The 23,902-nt window shown below is 41.5% G+C and overlaps 1 protein-coding gene across 6 annotated transcripts; it reads right to left on the bottom strand.

Annotated features, from left to right (window-relative positions):
• Nucleotides 1-1,758: 1,758 nt before the first annotated feature.
• RNF14 (ring finger protein 14) lies at nt 1,759-23,590 on the bottom strand. Of its 6 annotated transcripts, none has more exons than XM_080919826.1 (9): nt 23,462-23,570; nt 20,373-20,542; nt 19,741-19,902; nt 18,593-18,744; nt 11,721-12,251; nt 10,454-10,682; nt 7,308-7,480; nt 5,064-5,194; nt 1,759-2,955 (listed from the first exon to the last, which is right to left on the bottom strand). In XM_080919826.1, exons 3-9 carry the CDS (start codon nt 19,892-19,894, stop codon nt 2,898-2,900), a joined length of 1,428 nt encoding a protein of 475 aa, XP_080775952.1. In that variant the 5' UTR covers nt 19,895-19,902; nt 20,373-20,542; nt 23,462-23,570; the 3' UTR covers nt 1,759-2,897. The 6 variants fall into 6 exon arrangements, with proteins under 6 accessions (XP_080775952.1, XP_080775953.1, XP_080775954.1 ...); XM_080919827.1 differs by lacking the exon at nt 23,462-23,570 and adding an exon at nt 20,868-21,848; XM_080919828.1 differs by lacking the exon at nt 20,373-20,542 and having other exon boundaries at nt 23,462-23,590.
• Between the last annotated feature and the right edge of the window lie 312 nt (nt 23,591-23,902).

Below are 23,902 nucleotides of genomic sequence, written 5' to 3'. Positions count from 1 at the left end.
TTACTACCCTAGACCCAATCTTGGGGTTGGAGGGGGGGGTGGGCTGGGGCCACTCTTCCCTGGCTCTTACATGGTTTGTTCAATGTTTCTTATGCTGCTTTGAAGTCTGGATCTTACCCCATTCCTGACATGGCAAACCTTTCTTTCTCATGCATTTCTTGTTCAGGGATCCTACAGGTCCCACGTCTGTCTCCCTGCCCAGTCATTGGCCATTGACAACTTGATTTACCAATCAAAGCCAACTTGGGGCAGGGTCCCTCATCTTACTTTCAGACATGTAAATTCCCATGTAATTTTGGGAATCCAATTAACATAAACAATAAACCAAATCTAAATCCTTTCGTGCCATGCACATCCTGGTCCAGTTGAGACGATAGACTTGTGTTTTCACAATTGGGAACCACTATAGGCTGACCCCCGTGTATTGATTCACTTGTTCAATCAATATTTAAATGCTTCTTCTCCCTTTAGGTAACCAAGCAGGGAAATGACTAACAAGAAAACAACTTAAAACTGGAAACAAAGCCAGTGAAATATCCTGAATGGTTACTAATTTATCAAAGCTACTAATAAAACATAATTTCATTGGCTTGCTGAGCTTGTAGCTTTCAGCCTCTGATCAATCGAGATGTTTCAATAGATATAGATATTTATCTATATAATAAAAATGGACGGGGAAACTATGACAGCCAAGGGGTATCTAAGGAAACGGACTAAACATAATGTGGTATGCAGAGATGAGATCCTGGAACAGAAAACATAAACAAGGAAAGATCTAGGAAAATGGTGCAAGACATGGCCAATAATCATGTCTGCCATTGATGGTGACACATCACTAACACACAGTATCAACAATGGGGAAACACGGGATATAGAGAGACTTGAGTACTGTCTTTGCAGTATGGGGTAAATTCCTGCCCTGTTTCTGAGACAGGGTCTTAAGTAGCCCAGGCTGGACTTGAATTCTTGATTTCCCAGTCTTTCTTTCCTAGCACTGAGATTATAAGCATGGACATTACGTTTCACTTCTTTGAAGTTTTTCTATGAATCTAAAATTAAATTTCTTTTAAAAAATAGATTACACAACATGCATCTCATTTAAGAAAGTCACAAAAAGTGATGGCCTACATTTCAAGAAAAAAAGTTATTTGGAAAGTTACCTTCTTTTATCAGCCCTAGACCTGCAGGCATTTTACAGTAAAAAGTCAGGAATCGGAACCTCTTCAAACTCACAACAGAAGGTCTTCCAAAGCTCATGTCAATTTATGTCGCATATCAGACCTTATGTTAGCCTTACCTCAAACAGTGTGGTCCTGAGATAGGGATAAACCACTATTCCATCAAGCATTCCCAGACTTAGCAATCTTCCAGAAGTTCATTCACAGGGCAATCTCCTACTTTATTCACTGAATTAGAATTTACTGAGACTGGAGAGATGGGTCAGCAGATAAGAACACTTATTGCTCTTCCAGAGGACCTGGGTTCAGTTCCTAGCACCAACATGGAAGCTCACAATAATCTGTAACCACTACTTCTAGGGGGTCTGAAAACATCTTCTGCCCTCCATGGGCACCAGGCACACATGTGGTGTACAGCAACATACATGCAGGTAAAACAGCCATACACATAAAAACAAAACAACAGAAACACAGTTTTAAACTTGGTCAGTGCTTTGGTGACAGAATCAACAGGACATCATGTCGACTTCAATTACAGGATGATTTTGAATTACTTTATTGTTAAGATTAAGCATCCTCATTGACAATCCAGAAGCAGTCTGAGCTGACAGTTAAGCAGTTCCTTAATTTTCAGTGTCAAAGGAGAAAGCACATGTTCACAAGCTACAGGTGAATTACTGTCCTTTCCAAAACATCCACCAAGTGACTACCAAGCCACTTGCTGAATCATAAGGAAGACAGTTTTCCAAAAAGCCAATAAAACCAGAATTAGGAATCCAGCTATTAAGCTACTATTATCACACCAAACACTGCTGTCTAGGAGGGGAGGGAGGAAGCCCAACTCCCGGGTATTCAGAAGGCAAGGCAGAACCAGGATGCTGTTCACAGGTTCACAGAGCATTCATGAGGAATATACTGGGCTCTTCTATTCTAGCAAAGGAAATAAAGACACACACTGCTGGGATCAACATTAAAACTGTCCTTAACAACAACAGGTGGGAGGCAAAGGGAGCAAGTTGAGAACAAAACGGGGCAGAGACAGCTCTGACTCTGAATCTGGAGGAATTCTGAGCCAGAATCCTAAGTTCTACATTTGGCTCTAAACCAGTGGATTCAATACACTATAAATATTAAGTGACCCACAGGGACTATGGTACTAAAAATATTATTTATTATAGATTTCTATTCTGGCAAGCAGAAGGACAGAACGACACTGGGACGTGGGCAGAGCAGAGCAGAGGCCAGCTCTGGAGCACGAATGGAAACAAGCAGTGCACAGAGAATGGATCAGGCTCCCAGACAGTGTGACTGGGGCTGTGACTGTCCCCAGCTGCACGGATGGGACTGAGAGTGACCCAACAATAGCAGGCTTCTTGGACATGGTCTAAAAGCTTAACTCTGGACCTTCTCCCTAACCTAAGGCTTGGGGAAGAAAATAAATATTTACTTTTTAACTATTCACAGTTTTGGGCATATTATAATATTTAATCTCCTATAGTTTTCATTTCTGATCCTTTGGCATATAATTTTATCAGATTATGTTACATGGAAAATGTACGTGCCTTTATCAGTAGAACCAAAGGAAAGTATTGACCCTGTTCTTCCTTCTACACTGGAAGAGTGAACAGATGGAACCCTAAATATCCTGCACGGTCTCTTTCGTACTTGTCAGAAGATCAGGGCAAACCATTCCATTTCTATACTGTGAGCAGGAATGAACTAGTCCTCAATTTCATCTTCCCAAATATCTCCATTAACATCCACGGCATGGAACAATCTGAAAGTATAAAACAAGGCATACACTTAGGCAGATGGACAAAACAGTATAACTGTCTTTCCTTCTCTCAAAAGCAGTCTATTCTTCTAGTGACATCTCTGCATTTCACCATTTCTTTAGGAGGGCTGAAATCTAGGTCCTAGCTAAGAAATGTTTGTGTAAGAAGACGGTATCAGCTCAGGACCCCCAAACCAAGTTTTCAACCAAAGGAGATTTACTTGCCCCAGAGAGACAAAGGGCAAGAAATAAGAGAGACAGGAGATAGACCTTGGTGGCTAGCTTTAGGAATGTAATCTAATGGTTTTGATGAAGGCTGGGGAATGGGGAGAAAGGCAAGGCTCTTCTCAAAAAATCAGAAACAAAGCTGGTGGTAGTAAAGGCTTTAATCCCAGCACTTGAGAGCCAGAGGCATATGGATCTCTAAGTTCAAGTCCAGCCTGGTCTACAGAGGGAGTTAGTTCCAGGACATCCAGGACTACACAGAGAAACCCAGTCTAAAAATAAATATAGCAAAATACTGGTTACTGTATGCTTCTTGCATGCCTGAAAACTGCCTCTAAGTTGTACCCCATTTCTCTTTTCAGTTTATTTGCAAAACATGGGGAATGGATATCACCAAACTGAGAATATATATAGTTGTGAAATAAACAATAGGGAACCATGCAGACTGTAAGAAACTGAACTCTTTCTGGAAACACCCAGCTATTAGAATGCTAATCTTCCCATTCTCTCTCACAGCCTTGCATCTTCATGGGTAGTGTGCTGTGCAGAAACCCGCTGTCTTCTTTCCCTTATATGCTCTAAAGCTGGTGCAATTTCCAACACTAACTTGCAGCAGTTCACTGCAGGCCTAACTTTCTCCATTTCTCTTACTCTTGTACAATGATGAATGTAGGTACTACAGAAACCAATGGAGAAAAACACCACTGCTGAGTTAGGAGAGCTTCTAAACAATAAGCCACACTGTGTCAAAGAGTCACCTCAGATTCCTTTCTACTAAAAGGGAAACACTGAGAAACCTCGTCTTGAAAAACAAGCAAACAAGCAAAATAAAAACAAAACAAAAAGGAGAAGTACTGAGACTTCAGAGCTAGGGCTAGCATGATGGCCCATCAGACAGAACTGCTTGTCCTGAGTCAGGTTCCCTGTGGAGCGTGGCAGAAGCAGGTAACAAGTACTGAAAGCTGTCCTGACTTCACATGTGCACCATAACACAAACACACCTATATCTAAACCCTCTCACACACAAATAACTAAAACATTTTTTTTTAAGTTCAAGGCCAGCCTACATCACATATGCTTTGTCTTTAAAACGAAGGGTAGAGGTGGGCTGGAGAGATAGCAAAGCAGTTAAGAGCACAGCTGCTCTTCCAGAGGACCTGGGTGTGATTCCTGGCACTCACATAGTGGCTTCACAACCATCTATAACTTCATTACCAAGGGATACAACATGCTTTTCCAGACTCTGCAAGCACCAGGTATACGTGTAGTATAGACGAACATGCAAGCAAAACACCCATAAACATATTTTTTTTCTCCTGAGGCAAGAATCCTCTGTGTAGTCTGGCTGTCTTAGAACTCAATCTATAGACCAGGCTAGCCTTGAACTCAGAAATCTGCCTGCCTTGGCTTTTCCAAGTGCTGGGATTAAAGAAATATGCCACTACTGCCCAATTAAGCATAATTTTTTTAAGGTGAGGATAAAAAGTAAAAAAAAAAAAAAAAAATTTCAAGAGGTGTATACTCTGATCATAAACCCATTTTCAAGAAGACTTAAGAGTTCTCCAAGTCTAGCTACTTTAGATAAACAACTGGTATTCAGGAAATAACTAGCCTGCATACTGGTATCAAAACATCCCAGATGGCCAGGCAGATGGCTCAGTGGTTAAGAATGCTGTACTATCATGAGGACCGGAGTGTGGATCCCAATACTCATGTAGCAAACCAGGCATCCTGCTAGCAATCTGCACTTGTAGCTTCAGCTCTGATAGAAAGAAGTCTCTTGGGTCTCTGCCCATCCAGGGTACACTTGTGCACATATACACCCTCATGAAGGCACACCTGAGGTTTTTTACATGCTAAGTCTAAGGAACCCTGTGTGTACAAACCTGTTAAAGCATGGAGAATCAGGATCAGTGAAATGTTTGTAAGGGTTTGCTCTTGAGAGAGAACCCATGCAAACCCAGCAGAAATACTGCATACAGCCGGTACAGGTCATCTTGTTGCAGCCGTCTAGCTTCTGTGGGAAGGAGACACAAGAACAATATTATGGTGGTAAAGCAGAAGAGGAGGCGTGTGCCGAAAACAACACAGCACACATTTCCCGGTCTTTTGTCTTTTTCTTTTTTTAAGATTTATTTATTATATGTAAGTACACTGTAGCTGTCTTCAGACACACCAGAAGGTGGCATCGGATCCCATTACAGATGGTTGTGAGCCACCATGTGGTTGCTGGGAATTGAACTCAGGACCTCTGGAAGAGCAGTCAGTGCTCTTAACCACTGAGCCATCTCTCCAGCCCCCATTTTTCCTTTTTCAAGGAGGACTGCTGCACAGGCAACAAACAAAGTGACAACCACTTATGCTTACAATTTTGCATTGCAAGTAAAATACAAAAATATCAAGCAGGTGTTCCTACAACTAGATATTAGCAAAACCTCTCATAAATATAGACACGAATGAAGCATAGGAGAGGAACGCACAACCAGGTTAATATTAACATCACTTTACTTTCAGTCCTAGGGATAGAATCTAGGTTCCTTTACATGCCAGGCAAGCATTCTACCATTAAGCTTTCCTCTTCTACTTTTTGTTCTTAAGACAGGGTTTAAGTTGTCCACTGGCAGCCCTCCTGCTTCAGCTTCCCAAATGGCTAGACTACAGAATATGCCACCAGACTGGGACTGAGTTTTACACTTCTATACCAATCAAAATTGTAAGTGGAGTCTTATCTTTCTTATACCATAGGGCTCACGCATGTGAGAAGTGGTCAAACTTGATGCTTTCCCTAATGATGCAACTAAGAAGTCATCATTCATTTCAGTTACAATGTACAAGATTAGAAAAATCAAATCAAATGGAAGGCTATACTTTCATTTTATTTTTCATTTTAAAAATCCATTAAAATTTTGGCAAAAAGAAATAAATGTCCATTTGGCTCAGAGTAATAGAGATAATGCCTCTACTTCCTGACTACATATTTGTTAAACACATTAGGTATTCTGAAGGATAAACAGTTCTGAAAACTCAGAACTGTTTTTTTTGTTTGTTTTTAAGATCAAGGCTATGTTGGCCTTAAACTTGCTTCATAGATACGGATGACCATGAACTTCTAGTTTAATGCCTCCACCTCCCAAATGCAAGGACTCCTGGTGACCATTCCTCAGAGTGAGGTGGACAGATCTGACTTTTGTCACGTCTCTAGTTTGTTGTATTAGGGACCAAACCCAAGGCCTCCTGAATTCTAGGCCAGCACTCTACCAACTGAGGTATGTCCCCAGACCCAGATAAGACTGTTTTAAAAACACAGATTAGGGCTGGAGAGATGGCTCCTTGGATAAGAGCACTGGCTGCTGTTCCAAAGCACACAGGTTTAATTCTCACCACCCACATGGGGGCTCACAATCACCTGTAACTCCGGTTCCAGAAAATCCAAAGCTGCCTTCTAGCCTCTGCAGGCACCAGACATGCACACGGTACTCAGACTAACATGTGGGCAAACAGCCATACACACAGAATAAAAATAAGCCATCTTTAGAACCACAGATAGTAAGAGTTGCCTGTAGCTCTTTATGTTCTTGCTATCAAGTTTGTCCCTTTCAAACCTCAGGCTGGAAATTTACTCCCCATTGTGAGGTATTAAACATGGGACTTGACCTGTATATTATATATCTAGAAGCAGGGCCCTTAGAGAAGATGAGGTGAGATTAGGCCATTAGGGTAGAGCTCCATCACTGGAGACTGGTGGTTTTACACAAGCGAGAACTACCAGTGGAGACACAACTTCCCACCATCCTATGCTCTGCATGGCCTCAGGACAGAACCAGAACAATCCAAAATAAACTTTGTAACTAACCCAGCCTGTGGTATGGTTATTAACAAAAGAATGCAAAATAGTGCATCAATCTATTCAATTCTGAGGTGTGCACAATGTGAGATAAATTGTCTTTGTATAAAAGCAGTTTGAATAGAGGAGCCTTTGTACACTTAAGGTCAGTTACAGCATTTACTACAGAAATTTATCTTTCAGTCAGAAGGCTGAGTAGGTACCCAAATGCTTTTTCCACAACTATTACAAGACCAGTGGGCCTGAGGGTACCTTTGTGCTCCTGAGTCTGTTCTATAGAGATTACCTGTATGGGTGTTCCGCAGCAGGGGCAGCTCTTGGAGTTCTTTTCCAGCCAGTCTTTACTTTCCATCTCCTCCAGGGCCTTCTGAATCACCCTCTTGCCATACCTCTGTTCCAAGAACCTTTTAGTAGCTTCATCTGCTTGTAGGTATTCATTCCGTAAGTCTATTAATTTCTCTAAAAAAAAACATTGAAAATGGCCATAATGGATATGGTGGTGCACAGTGTGAGCCCCAGCACTTAGGAGGCAGAGGCAGGCAGATCTCACTGAGTAAACTTTAAAGGCTAACCTGCTCTGCATAGAGTTCCAAGTCAGCCAGAACTACATGGTGATACCCTGTCTTGAAAACAAAACAAAAACTCCATACACACGCACACACATACAAAAACCGTAATATTTAAATATAAAAAATTTGATCAATGGAGGAGTGGGAGAGACAAAAAAGGGGCAATGGAATGATTATGATAAAAAATATATACATGTATAAGAATTTCATAATGAAAGTCAGGTAGTGGTGGTGCATTAAGAGTGGGCTTTTAATCCCAGCCCCTGGGAGGCAGAAGCAGGCAGATCTCTGAGTTTGAGGCCAGCCTGGTCTACAGAGGGAGTTTCACAACAGCCAGGGCTACCCAGAGAAACTCTGTCTTGAAAAACAAAAACAAAAAGAAAAAGAAATAAAAACTCATAGTAAAACCCATTATTGTTTATAATTAATATGCCAGTAAAAACCATAAATGTTCACATAAACTATGTGAACAATCTTCTGTAGTTTAGATCTGTGTATTAGTTTTCAACATGCTAAAAAAAAAAAAATCAAGATGCACACAAAAGACTTATGATTGGAGTAGATACCATTCAATCTAAATCATAAGATCCAAAAAAAAAAAAAAAAAAAACTTACATTACAGGTAAAAGTAACTTATGCACCATGACAGAGGAGGGAGGAACCCATCCACTAGAAGAGTCGTACTTGTTAAGTGGCAAGTTTTCCTTTGACTTTGAGTTCTCAATGTCAGTACGTTTATGTAACTGGCAACATTCAATTAAAAATTGATTTGTCAAACAAACACACACAAAAAAAAAAAAAAAACAAAAAAACAAAATAAAAACTATGGAGCCAAGTGGCAGAGTGCTTGCCAAGATTGAATTCAATCCCCAATGCCATACCAAAATCTCTTAAGTTGTAGACACAGATTCTATAATATATAAACACCAGTCATCAGAAAACTCCAAATTTTGACATACAAAAATAGTGACTAAATGTTGCTTTGTTACAGGTGCTGAAAAGCTCTTCCTGGGGCAGGTAAGATGGCTCAGTGGGTGAAGAACTGGCTGCCAAGCCTGATGACCTGTCTTCAGTGGTCAGGTCCACATAGTGGAAGAACCAACTCTCTCAAGTAGTCTTCTGACCGCCGCATTCTCACCAGGATATGAGTGTGCTTCCCACCACGAGAATAGACAGACAGACAGAAAGGCAGACTGATGGACAGACAGACAAATGTAAATTTTAAAGCAGTATTTCCTTGAGGCTGGAGAGAGCTATTAAGAACACTTGCTACTCCTCCAGAGGACCTGGGGATCTGTTTCCAGCACAAATGTCATCATGAAGCTCACAACAACCTGTAAGTCCAACTCTAGGGCAATGTACTTCCCTCTTCTGGCCTCCACAGGCACTGCACTCACATTACACTCATGTTTAAAAGAGTTCTTTTCTCCATTCCCCCCAACATTTAACTGGCTTGTACTGCTTCTCTACTACTTAAATGGATTAGGCAACCATTTGCAAAGGTTCCAGCTATAGATAAAAGCTTCTGTTCACAACTGTATTCCATCAATTTCTCAATACAATTGAAGAGCTCTCATTAAAGTCCCAGCTCCTTAATTTTTATTTGGGGGATGTGTGTATAGTATGTGTAAGTGAGAGTACAGATATGTGTACCTGTGCACACAGATGTGGAGGCCAAAGGAGGACATCCGCTATCTTCCTCTATCATTCTCTGCCTTATTCTTCTAGACATGAAACCAGAAGCACGCAATTTAGGGTAGGCTGGCTGGTCTGTGAGCTCCCAGAATCCACCAGTCCTTGTATACAAAGATGGGGTTTCTGGTATATGTGGTCATTCCCAGATTTTTACATGGATGTTGGGGACTCAAGCTCAGGATCTCATGTTTACACAGCATGCACTCCTACCCACCGCATCAGCTTCCCAGCCCTGCTCTTGTTATTTATTAGCCTACTTTCCTCATTAGCTCTGCTCCTCTCCAACAATTCCTGTACTGTTTCTCCCTTTACCAAGGATGAAGGATCAGTCCTCCTGTCAGGAATCAATACTTTTGCAAAATATAATAGAAGGAATTACTAGAAAGATTAGTAACAACTACAAATTTGTATTATGTGTGAGTTATTCTGAACTTGCTCTAACCCCGACTTTCAATTTCCCTATCTACCTGATACAGACACTTTCGTTCTCTTCCATTACAATTCCTTGACTATTACAGTCGTCTTCACTAACTAAGGAAACATAGGGCACCAAGGACCAGTCACACTGATAAAAAGGGCCTGAGTCCCTAGCGTGCCTGCACCCAAACTGGCAAGCATGTGTCATACCTATGTTCACTCCACACATCTGCCAAAGAATCAAGAGTGGGAGTTTGGATGCCTGCACCTATTAGGACCTGCATTGCTCCATGTGTATTGGCAGAGTCCACATGCTATTCTTTTTCCTAGAAAGCTTCCCATCTAAACTGGTTCTGCCTGCTTCTAGCTAATTAAATCCTCTCCCCTCGGAACCCTTCCTAACCAGCTCTTGCCGTCTTACTCCTTAGCACTTACCACTGCTTACTGTGTTGTCTGTCAGCCCCACTAGACTGGAAGTTCCACGAAAGGATTTTGTCTCTTCTGCTCATTCCTTTCCCCTAGAGCCAAGACAGTAACTGACAACGTAACCTCTGAATGAGAATTTATTCCAGCACCCAGAAAGATGTGTCAATGCATCACATCTGCCAGGGCAATTCTGTTTCTAGTAGCTCTCTGACTCAGAGAGGAATACAAGCTCTACAGGTGTGAGGACTCTAAATGTATGAATGGAAGTCACAGGCCTTCACAAGGGAAGGCTACTAGATGAGGGTTGGGTTCAGTTACAACATACCTGCAGTTACCTTACATGGAGAAACCCCGTGATAGGTCAGTCTGCACAAGGTACAGAAGGCAAAATTGCAGCTGGAGCAGATAGCCATGGTACCACCAGGCTCTTGCATCACAGGGAGCTGGCAGCATGGACGGGGACAATACACCACATCTGCCATTAGATCCAAAGTAGACTGGAGGAGGAGGCGGTCATAGCGAGCAAATAAGTCTGCTTCTACCAGCTCTTTGACCTGAGAGGGAATATAAAGCACCACAGATCTGAAGATTTCCCAACTAGTTCTGATCCTGTGAAGACTCTGAGGCTGCTGATATAACATAGATACAAACATCACACCTCTTTTCTTATCTCAAAATCAAATCAGGTTTGGCAACAGTTTATACCTTTTTGGGAGGGGCGGAAAGCATGGTTGAGATGGGCTTTCCTATGTAGTCCAGACTAGCTCTGAATTCTCAGCAGTCCACCTAAGGCTGGGCGTGGTGGTGCACACTTCTAATTCCAGCACTCAGCAGGTGGCTAAGTTCGAGGCCAGCCTGATCTACAGAGCTAGTTCTAGGACAGCCAGGGAGGTCTACACAAAGAAACCCAGGAGAGAGAGAGAGAGAGAGACAGGGGGAGGGCACAACTGAGCAGAAATCTGCCTGTGTGTATGTATTTGTGTGGGTTAAAAGACAACCTGGTTCTCTCCTGGGTTGAACTTAGGTCATCAGGCTTGGTGGCAAGTGCCTTTACCTGCTCAGCCATCTTCATTTTTTGAGATGAATGTCATACACTCAAATTAGCCTTGAACTTACTAAGCAGACAAAGATAATATTGGCTCTGGCCTTTACCATAATATTGGCTCTGGTCTCTACCTCTGGAGTACTGGGATTACAGGTAGTTGGATATGTCTGTTCCCATCTTATAGCATTCTTAATAGACACCATAAAAAACTTGTGGACTGTATCTAAGGGCTATTATCCCATGAGTACTACCAAGAAAGTTTGTGAGAGTCAGGGTATGACTTAGTCTAGCATTTGTGAGGCCTAGGGTTGATCCTCAACACTGCAAAATAATACATTAATTAGGTAAAATTCCTGTGGTAAGTGTAGTGGCAACTACCTTTAATGTCAGGTTTTGGGAAGTGGAGGCAGGAGGATAATGAGTTTGAGTCCAGTCTGGGCTATATAGAAAGAACCTATCTCAGAAGGAATCAAAAGAAAAACTTCTGAGATGTATGCCTTTGTGAAAAAGGACCTGGAGGGCACATGACATTGACAGAGGACAGTACCTGACCAGGAGTAGCCACCGAAGAACACTGTGGTTCTGGACAGTTGAGGCATTTAACTTGGCCATCTTTGATCTGGATTTCAAAGTAATCCTTCAGACAGGCTTTGCAATATACATGTTTGCACTCCAAGAAGTACATACACTCACTACCCAGCTTCTCGCAGAAACAGATACTGCACAAGAACAGTTTACTATTGAAGCACTTCATCTGCCGCGCTTGATTGAAGTCCAAGATTTCCTGGATCAGACTTGACAGTGATTCTACGTCCTGTACGGCTCTCTCATCCACAGTTTCTTCTTGGTCCACATCTGGCGCAGCGGCTCCTCCCACACCAAGCTCTGTGCTGGAGGAGGCCTGACCTGTTGTCCTTCTCTGAACTTTTTTCTGAGACCCCATTTTGAGCTCAAAAGGAGAGACAATATTCAGGTAAGTAAGAGTCTCCTCCTTAAGAAACTGCATCCAGGCAAACAGCACCACACGGCCTCGGTGTTCTTCCCACAGGTTGTCTAGGTGCTTGCAGAGAGCAGAGAGCTGGGAGAAAGCACATGAGGATGCTGAATTTGAAAAGATGATACACCAGACCCTGATCTTTTGAAGCTTATTTAGCATAACTTCCTGACACTTTTTTTCTTACTAACAAAACAGTACCAACATTCTCACCAAATTGTTCTTCAACTATTCAGCAACAGGAGCCAGAGTAAAACAAAATCAGAATCTAGAAGAAGCATGAAGACAACAGACTGCAGCGGGGTAGAGAACCAGGTTGCTGTTGAAGCTACTGACTCAGCTTTTAGTATCACTCTGTACCTCATGTGTTAGGAAGGAATCTAGTCCTAAAGGACTGTTTCTCTTTAGGAGCCCTCCCTCCCTGTTAGGTGATCTGGAGTGGTGATTAGGAAAAGAACACGGTATAGAAGCTATCCAAGCCTTGCAAGCGTCTCACTACACTTGTGTCTGGGTAGTAAAATTCAGTAATTACCTGTGTTCTCTTCTCCCATACCCTTCTGTTCCTCTTTTGGATTAACTGTACTTCCTATAACAAATCTATCCAACAGAAATTTGTGAGGCACATATGATAGTAAATGGGCTGAAACAAAAAATAAATAATAAATAAATAAACAACAACAAAAAGAAAGTATCATTCAAAACCAGGAACACAGCTCAATGGTAGAGTGCTTGTTTACCTAGTCCACAAGAAACAACAAGGCAAAAACATCCAAGAAAGGACAGCATCTCCAACACATGGTGCTGGAAAAACTGGATATTCACACTCAAAAGAGCCAAACTAAAGGCACACTCCTAACACATACATCAGTTACAAAAAAATTAATTCAAACTGATGAAAGATTTTGTCAAACTGAGCAGCTTCTGTAGAGCATGGGGAACAATGGAGCAGGGTGACCTACAGGTGGGAGAAAACAGTCACACTGCATACACCTGACAAGTAACACCCAGCATAGGTGACAAATTTTAAAAGCACAAGTCCCCAAAATAACCTGCTTCTTTTTTCTTTTTGGCAATAGTGGGAATGGAATCCAGGGCAGATGCACTACCACGAGCTAGAGTTCTGAGTCTTCTCTTTACACGGTATGATCTTGCTAAATTGGCCAGGTTTGCCTTTAAAAATACTTTTATGGGCTGGAGAGATGGCTCAGAGGTTAAGAGCACTGACTGCTTTTCCAGAGGTCCCTGAGTTCAAATCCCAGCAATCACATGGTGGCTCACAACCATCTTTAGGGAGATCTGATGCCCTCTTCTTGTATGTCTGAAGACAGTGTGCAGTCTGCAGTGTTCAGTGTACTCACACACATGAAATAAATAAATACACTTATTTTGTATGTAGTTATGTGTGGGTACAAACATGCACATGCCATGGCCTGTATGTTAAGGACAATTTGCAGGAGTAAGTTCTCTCCTTCAGTCACATAGGCTTCAGGGCTCAAACTCAGGTCATCAAGCTTGAGGATAAGTGTCCCTGCCTGCAAAGCCATTATACAGGTCCAGCTCTTGAACTCTGATGTTCCTGCCTCAGCCTCCTGAAGAAGATCAAAGGCTACTGCTACCAGACCTTGTTTAAGCAATGATATTTACATAAGCATTAAGTAATATTAAGTAATACCTGGGGCATTACTCAATGACAGAAAGCATACGTAGCACGTACAGGCCCTGGGTTTAACCCCAGCTGCTTTTAAGACACAATAAGGCAATTCTTAATGAAGACATGAACTTGTCAGACAAAGCTCAATTTCACTAACTGCAGTGATGTAAAACCCAGACACAGTGAGGCACCGCCTCACTCTAGCATCAAAAAAGTAAGTGCTGGCAAGGATGTTGAAAAGGGAACTCATGGCACACTGTCAGTAGGAGCATGGATTAGTGCAACTCTATGAGAAACAGTAAAAGGGTTTCTCAAAGACTCAAAACCAGAACTATAATATAATCCAACTATAATATACTACCAGGTATATACTGTCAGAAAATGAGATTGTGCGTATCAAATGCACTAGTCATTATTGCCAAGGATGGAAACAACCTAAGCACATCAATAGCTGGATATGTAACAATGGAATACTACCCAGCCACAGTAAAGAAAAGCCTCTTATTTGCAACATGGATGAAACTGGGAATCACTGTGTTAAGTGAAATGAGCCAGGCTCATGAACATAAGTACTGAGTGCTTTGGATTGTATGCAAAATAAGTTAGCCTCATTAACCATGGCAGGTATTCTTTTAAGTATAACTGCTTAAGACTCAAGAGTCTGAGGTCATCTTCCTTTTTTGTTCTTTGCTTAGTTTTTTGAGACAGGGTCTCTCTATGTAGACTAGGCTGTCCTGGAACTCAAGAGATCTGCCTGTACCTCCTGAGTGCTAGAATTAAAGGCATGTGCCACCACCACCTGCCTTTTTTTATTTTATTTTTTAGGGAAAGGGGCTGGAGAGAGATGGCTCAGCAGTTAAGAGCATTGGCTACTCTTCAGAAGACCCACAGGGTGGCTCATAACCATCTGTAACCAAGGAGACCTCATGCTCTTTTCTAGCCTCTGTGGGCATTGCATTCATGTGGTGAACAGAGACATTAGACACAGGCAAAAACACCAAAGCATAAAATAAAATTTAATAAACAGGAAAAAAATAAAAGTAGACACAAAAGAGTTCATTTTACAGAATTTGAGAGCAGAGGTGAGACAGGGATGTGAGGGATGGAGGAAAACTGACTAGTGCTCACTAAGTCCCATGTGCACATAGTAGGGAGATGTTGATAATAATATGATAGCACAGGCCTGACATCCTAACACTTGAGGGGTAGAAGCAGGGTAATTGTGAGTTTAAGGCCAGTCTCAGCTACATAGAGATAACCAAGACTCCACGAATCCCTGACTGAGAACAAGAGCCACTATATATATTTCAAACAACTAGGAGGGGAAAAGCCTGAAGAATGAGTATTTTCACTATAAATTAATAAAATGTTTAAGAAGATAAATATATTTATCACAATTATAAAAACATTGGTTGTCTAGTCTAAAATATTACATATTCCTTTATATCAAAATATATAACCCCATAAAAATACATAACTTATATTATCTGTTAAGTTGAAATAAATTTAAATAAGCTAATATCCTAGTGCACACTTACAAGCCCAGCACTTGGGAGGCAAAGCAAGGAGGATAAGGAGTTCAAGGGCATCCACAACTTGGGTTGATGACCAGCTAGAATTATGTGAGACTTTGTCTAGAAAATTCTTTTAAAACTGCTAAATTGAAAATATTATTCAAAGTTTCAAAATTAATTTTAACTTTCAGTCCTATCAAAGAGCCAAGTCAGCTGGATTAACCTTTTTTTTTCTTCATTTACAATAAACATTTTTCCTTTCAGTCAGGGAACTGGACTCAGGGCTCCATGCTTGGCAAGAAGCACTCTAGCACTCAGCAAAGTCCCCAGCTAACAGGCTTACAATCTTTTTACACAGAAATCTGGAGCAGAGGGAAGCAGAGTTCCACTGGCCCTGAGCATTAATCACAGGCCCTCGACATGTTTGGCTGCCACGAACAAGCTCTCATTTCCATCAAAGTTAAACTATTTTAACTATTTAAACCATCTAAAACTGGTCCATCTCATTAGAAAGTCAAGGGTAAGAGGATTTTTCAATAGAAATGCAAAATATGTGTACCTGGAGCTCAGAAATTATAAGCAGCTTTTCTTTTTCACGTAAACACCTAGAACAAGCCTTCCAGATCCAAGCAAACTTTGTAAATTAAATCCCAATGAAAAAATACCATTTTCTGTTCATTGCTCTGTATGGTGCTTCTGAGAACTATGTATGCACACTTACTTAATATTTACTGACAACTAAATAAAGCTTTTTCATAATTGCTTCAAGTTTTTAATATGAACCATGCTTTTTGAGAAACCTGCTAATGTAGGACATATTTATTTTAGTTTTGTTTTTATTTGTTTTACATGTATAAGGGCTTTGCATATGTGTGTGTGTGTATTGTTCTGGTATTCAGCAAAGTCAAGAGAGCATCAGATTCCCTGAAGTTGTAGTTATAGATGGTTGTGAACTGCCATATGGGTGCTGGGAATTGAACCAGGATCCTCTGCAAGAGCAACAAATGTTCTTGACCACTGAGCCATCACCTTTCTAGCCCCAAAGTGTAATAACTATTCTTTTTAAGATTTATTTATTTATGTATGTGAGTACACTGTAGTGTCTTCAGACACACCAAAAGAGGGCATTGGATTCCATTACAGATGGCTGTGAGCCTCTACGTTGTCGCTGGGAATTTTACTCAGGACCTCTGGAAGAGCAGTCAGTGCTCTTAACTGCTGAGCCATCTCTCCAGCCCATGTAATAACTATTTGAAGAAGAAGCTCTGTGAAGTCTGATAAAAGGCCGTTCTTCTCCCTCCTTTCTTCTCCAACTTCAGAAGAGATATGCATATAAATGTGCAGTAGAGAATAGAGAGGAAGAGAGAGGTATACTGATGGAGTAGGGAAAATACTATCTACCCCTGTCAGTGAATGACACGTCCATGTTTCAATTTCACAGGTAAAATTCACAACGCCATGGAGTCAGGGTATAGCAACATGGATTGAACTAAAAAACACAACTGTAAAAGCACGTGCCTTTAATCACAGCACTCGGAAGGCAGAGGCAGGCAGATATCTGTGAGTTTAAGACCAGCCTGGTTTATAAAGTGAATTTCAGGACAGTCAGGACTGTTACACAGAGAAACCTTGTCAGTCTTGAATGTCAAAATCAAAATCAAAAATCAAAAAAATAAAAATAAAAAAAGAAACACAACCAATTAAAACATCAAGTCTCTGTATATTATTTGATAAAGAACTCTAGTATAATTTTACCTAAAGATAAAAGTAATGAACCTTTCCCTATGCCCTAGTACCCCCAAAGCAAGCAGTATACTAAAATCTGAAAGTCATATATGTAATTAATCTATCCTTTTTATGTGCATAGGTTTAACATGTGAAAGTATGCAGAGTATCAGTAACTCTATGAATCTCTAAACATCTAACAAACTTGCTAAATGTCAGTGATCACAAATGGTGTCTCAACAGATGATGAGCTGCCTTCTTCCTACTGCTCTGGCCATTATTATAGTATCTTTTTCTATTTTACAAGCATCATCCCTTTAAAGTTTAACTCCCCTTTTAAGCTGTAATCTTAATTCTTGCAAAGGTACCTTTATAGAAAAGATCAGGTGGGAGAAGAAAAACTATAAAATAAAATCAATGGGTTATTGCACACATATAATCCCAGCTCTCAGAAAGCTGAGGGAGGAGGATTCATGAGACTTAGGCCAGCCTGGGCTGTGTAGCAAAACTCTATCTTCAAAAATAAACATATCAAAACCACATGACTAAGGGAGAAAACTAACAAGCTATATCCTTGAGTTCAACAACGGACAGCTTTTGTCTTAATATCAGCTTATCAATATTCATAACTTCAAGAAAAGTAGCTATTGATCTACCACATCACAGAACACTGTACCAGCTTCAAGTGATATTTATATCTTAATCCAACACTGAAGGTGAAGAGAGGCTTGAAGGCTCCAGACAGAAATGATACAGAGTCAGAAATGCTAATTAGTTTGATCAATACATGCTGTACACAACTGAAATATCACACTTGCCCCAGAAATATGTACAATTATTACCTGCTAGTAGGAGTTGATATTAGAAAAGGATAAACAGCACAGGGAGAAAGAAGGCTTTCAGTGTAAGTTATCAAGTCTTAGACAGTATCTACAAGAACTGCACACATTTCTATTGGTGTGCATTTACAGAGAAGTGACAATATCCACTATTAATACACAGATTTTTATGGAGAAGCACTTATTACATTTATTCAGGAATTTGCTTATTATAGCAATTTAGCTCAATTTTCTGTTGTAATTACAATTAAATCTTTCATGTAAGGAATGAATAAGAAGCTAAGAAGAATAATATTATCAAAGAAAAATAAGGAAGACCTTGTCTCAAAAAAAAAACAAAAAAACAAAAAACACTTGATTAAAAATCATTGCTGTTGCCATTCATAAGGATTAAGTTTTGTTTACTGCCATTTCTTTCTTTCTTTCTCCAGTACTGAGGCAAAACCCCAGGATCTTGCACATGTGAGGTAAGACTTCTACCTCCGAGCCACATCCCCAGCCCTGCCACTCCTTTAAAGTCATCAAGCATTTTCAATTCATTAGCATTAGGATTCATGAACACTAGGGGGATATTTTACAAAATCAAAGCCATTTGTTCTTTATGAACTGAATTAAAGATCACCAAGGTAGCCTTCAATTAAAGACGATTTTGAAAGTTTCTAAAAATGGATAGGAGAAATTAAGTTTTGGGTCTACCTGAGTTGGTGACAGCCATTTGCCACTAAGTGTGAATGAAGGTGGGGAGGAGGATGGATAATCTGGTGGCAGTTCAAAGTTCAGCACAAGTGGTGGCAGAAAGCAAATGGTGTATTCAAAGCCACTATTCTGGAGACACTCATTTGAATTGCCTGAACCAAAAACAAAAACCAGAAAGGATCAGTTGATCAACACTGGAGTGTCCAAAACTACCGAGCAGTGCTCAGCTCCGATGCTTTAGTAAAGGGGACAAAAACCCTCCCCAGAGAACCTTCCGTCCCTTAACGTTAATTTCCTAGTCTCTACCTCTGAAAACAAAACAAAGTGATACCTTTTAGGCCCTTGAAAAATCTACTTAGGTGCCATGTAATGTATAAAGTCACTCATTCTTGTAAACATTTCCTGTAACAATTCCTAACACTAATGACTAAGTCATGAACAGTATTTGCTTCATTATTGGTTTTTAGTAAACAAAGACACAATCTAGAGAAAAAGACATTTATTTCTATGAAACAACTATGACTGACTAAGACCAGCACATGCCAACTAGTCATGAATCGATTGGGGAAGTTTGTACCAACAAAACAGTATCAGGTTGAGGACATAACACGGCACACAACACTCACAGCCGCCGGTTCATCTAAGTGACCTCAGCCTCTAGAGAAACATTCTGAGATGTGCATCAAGGTCTCTGCAAATGATCCAAACAGTTTTGATTTTCTCCAGCCAATCAGAGTAACAGCATGTCCCACACCAGTCCCACACCTGTAGCCCTGATTCTAGAAATCAAGTCGAAACCAACCATGTGGCACTCTAGGGAGCTCCAAGACTCTTCACAGCTATACATTACTGTTTGCTTTGATTACCTCCAATAATCAACAGTGTGCTGATCAACTAACTACTAATTAGAAGACTAGCTGCATAAAATATCCAGGATATCTCAATTCAGGGCCCAAAAAGGCGGGATCAAATCGAAAACTTTTACACCCCACCCCCCAATTTTCTTCTAAAACAGAGAATATACTAAATCTGGTCCACTAATACGTATCAATAGTCCCTTAGGACTGCAGACACAAAGGACAAGTAAAATAAGAAATCAAGAATCATTTTTATTTAGAAGAAACTATGTTAAGATATTATTAACTAACCGCTCACGAATATCTTGAAATTCTGAGGCAGATCCAAATAGATCCTGGTCTCCCCTCCTTGGACAGACTCTGCTTTTCTAAACTCTTCCTCATCATAAATGCTCGCCAGTGCCAGTAGTTCATCCTCCTGGGCTTCCCGGTCTTCGGACGACATTGGAATTCCTTGTGATTGAAGACAATCATTCAAATCAGTTAACAACGGAAATGCACCTAATGGGAGTTTCATGGTCTACAAAACTTCCTCACAAACTGCAAAGAACTTATCCATATTGTCTTTTTTGCTAAATCCCCAGGCACTCCAGTGCTAACAGCTGTTGCTGTGCATCTAACGTCTAATCCAGGAAAACAACCCTGCCTAGCTTCCTCACTACTTTCTGAAACTGAAATGGGAGCTGGTCTGAAACTGAAGTGAGAGTGTATTCTGCATTCTAAGAGATAATGCTACAAAATCTGAACAGCCGTCTAAATGACTCCATTTACTTTCTTCTCATGTTTTTCCTACACCTTCCATATCTGAAACAATTCCATTTTCAAAAAAAAAAAAAAAACAGTTTTTCCTCAGCAGTTGTTACACTCTGCTTATGCTTAGCCCTGTCTAAAGCAGACATGTTCCATTTTAGGCCACTGAGTACCTGTTAGTAACAACCAGGAGAAAAGGATATTGATGTTGCAATCAGTATTTCACTTTGGCTTGGAATGTGTGCAAATCCCATTTATTTTCTAGCCAGTAAAGCTAGACTGAAGCTGGATAAGAAATCAAGATGTGGGAATTGCATCCAATATACTACAGAAATTCTGCCATCTGCAAAAAAGAAACAGGGAAGACTTGTAAGGATCTTCCAGATCCAAATTCCCCATGTGTACTATCAAGACTTAAGTCAAGCACTCTTAACACTCAACCCTAATCCATATAGTATTACTCTACTAGAACAGACTCACATGCTCAGAGGACAACTGCATGCTCCCAGTAGTAACGCCTTATCAGAGTGCCCTCAGCCCTGTCACTAAGGTGGTTATATGAGATGACTGGTCACACCCAGCAAGTATCTTAAATTTGTTTTTGCTTTCTCCCTCCCTCTTCTACTTCTGTTCCTTCCTTTCCCATTCCCTCTGGCCTTTATTCTCACCTGCTTATTAGCCTTGCAAGTGATATTTCAAATCAGAACAAAGGCATACATATACACAGAAGCTTGAAAGATTTACTCAGTGTTTACAGCCAGACCTCCATGGCTGAAGCTGTAGCTCAGTGGAAAAGTGCCCTCTAAATTGGAGTTTAGTTTTACACAAGTGTGGTCCATCGGTGGGTTATGGAATGTGAGGAACATCCTGAAATTATGTGCAAAAATGTTACATTAAACTTTAACTTTCAAACCATACTCTTAGAAATGGTTCCCAAATAAGTCATATTATAATGAGTATCATAATTAGTTTATGCTTGTAGAGCACCAAATGTGTGTGGTCCTAAATCCAATCACATTACCTTACTGAATCTTCAACAATCTGACCAGAAAGTAGCACACGGTGAGAATAGAATTAAGCCTATGTTTTATTGTAAACAAAGAATTTTCAGATACAAGAGATGCATTTATTGACTTCATGATTTTGGGTTAGCATTCTCCATCTTGTCTGCACATCAGAATCTCCTGAGGAAACTGCTTTTTAAAATTCCAGTACCCAGGTGGGGTGGTAGTGACACATGCCCTTAATCCCAACACTTGGGAGGCAGAGGCTGGTGGATCTCTGAGTTCAAACCTACTTGGTCTATTGAGCAAGTTCCAGGACAGCTAAGGCTACATAGAGAAACCCTGTCTTGAAAAAAACAAACAAACAAACAAATTTTAATACCCAGGCCATATTCAGGATCAGTTAAGTCAGGCTTCTATTCCCATCTCCTCTGGTTTTTATTCTCATCTGCTCATAAATTAACCTTGCAGGTGACATAATTAATTCTGAAGGTAGGATAACATTTTAAAACAAAATGGGTTTAGCTTCCCACCCCTCCCAACTTTTTAGAAATCAGATTACAAAGAGATTTCATTGCAGCAATTTTATACGTAATTTGCTTTTGTTCAAATTCCTCCCCATTTAGCCTTGAATTCCTAGGCAGGAAGTGGTGGCATATACATTTAATCCTAGTACCCAGGTGGTAGAGGCAGCCAAATCTCTGTGAGTTCCAGCCTGGTCTACAGAGCAAGTTCCAGGACGGCCAGGGCTACAAAGAGAAACGTGCCTTGAAAAAACAAACAAACAAACAAACAATAACCTCAAAAGAAAATAAAATTCCTCGGCCTTTTTGTCCATCCTCTTTTGTACCCATCCCCCTTCAGCAGCCCCTCCCCTTTCAGGATTCAAGTCACATGTGTTCTATGATTCCCCTCCCTTCCTGAAAATCTCTATTTCCCCTCTTGGTCTTTCTAATTGCATAACCTATCCCCACAATCACACACACACTCTCTCTCACACACAACACACACACAATAGAGAACACTTCATGAATTTGCATGTCATTCTGGCATAAGGCCTTGCTAATCTCTGTATCATTTCAATTTCAGTATATGTGCTGCCAGAGAGAACATACTTCTAGATTTCCAAAAAAATACAGATCCAGGCTGATAATCCTTACTCCCAAAACACCTCTCGTTGACAGTCCCTTATGACTTATCTATCCTACCTGGCCCCAGCTCAACCCAAAGGCTGGGTTCAGATAGCCATTAATTCAGGTTGCTAGCTTTCACTTCTTGAGTCCATCCATTTAGCCTTTGAGGGCAACTTCTAAAATCCCACCTCCACACAGTGTTTCCAAACAGACATTGTCTTCTTTTTAAAAACGAACCTTGCACTTGCTCTCTTCCTAGCCTCCATCAGTCCTTTACGTAACAGGCCCTAGCCTTTTCCATCTACCTATTATCTTAGCATCTAGCCATGCCCTGGACACTGAAAAAAATACCTGGAGTAAAATGCAATGCGTAGGAATGGAGGGCCAGAGGCACAGGAGTCAGTAACCATTTTGTCACATTCTACGCCTAGAAGGAAGTTGGGACGGTTGTCACAGTAACACGGGTAAGAACAGTAACAATTAGTAAGTTCTTACCGGTGCCAGGCATTGTGCTAAGCCCTTTCGGTGCACTAACTGACGCTAGACGTCATAACCACGTGAAGAATTAATTACTTCTTAATTAATCAAAGGTAGACATATGACAGCCTGTGCTCTTTTCTGGATTGTCTCTGGGCCTAAACTGCGTAATTTTTTCACCTGTAAACCGGGAACAATAATCAACCCGGGCAGCAACAAACAGACAAAATTTAATTATGCTACTGTTGCAAACCGGAAGCCACTTCAGCAGGACGTGGAGCCCCTCCTCCACTGGGTATCCCTAGCTTGGGAAAATCCTATTCATCTTCCCGGCCACTCCCTGCAAGGCTCCGGCGCTGGGGTCTCTCCGCACAGTCCGCCAATCGCCATGCAGACGTATACGTACGACTCCCCAGCAACACCCGACAGGATCGGGCAAGGCTAACAGGCCCAGGGGATAGCAACGGCGCAGAGAAACTGTCCCCGGGGCGTGCCGGAGGCGCAGGGCCCAATCCGCCCCGCCCTGTACCCTCGGCGCCCACGGAGCCGGCCGCGCCGCTCCGTGCCGAGCAGGGGAGCCGGGTGTCCACAGAGCAGGCCCGGCCACTCGGCTCTGCTTCGCGCGCTCACAGCGCCTCCCCGCCGTACCTTCCGGCCGCTCAGCCGAGCCTGGCCTGACAGTTCCGCAATATGCCCTTGACTGAGGCCTCGCAACACGCTAGCTGCCCAGGCCTGCAGCCACCCGGCACCACCTGAGCACCGCCTCTTCCGTCTCCAGAGCTGTCAGCTGAGAGGGGCGGATGCCCGCGTAGGGTGGGCTCTGCGCAGCCGCCGTGAGCACGGCTGGCTTCTGAGCGCCCTCTACAGGCCGTGGCCTTTGCTGCAGGAGCTGCCACCGACCGTATGAACAAGCTTCTAACACTCAGATTTGGACAAATGCACAGATGACTAGGGAGAGATTTTTATCAATCTCTAAACGTGAAGTAACGGTCTCCCCAGGGGCAGAGACTCCCTTAACAATCAATCTCAGGGGGCTGGATAGATGGCTCAGTGGTTAAGAGCACTGACTGCTCTTCCAGAGGTCCTGAG

The sequence above is a fragment of the Micromys minutus genome (assembly GCF_963924665.1).
Source record: "Micromys minutus genome assembly, chromosome: 8".
Classification (NCBI taxonomy): Eukaryota; Metazoa; Chordata; class Mammalia; order Rodentia; family Muridae; genus Micromys; species Micromys minutus.
This window is presented reverse-complemented; position numbering and strand designations above follow the sequence as displayed.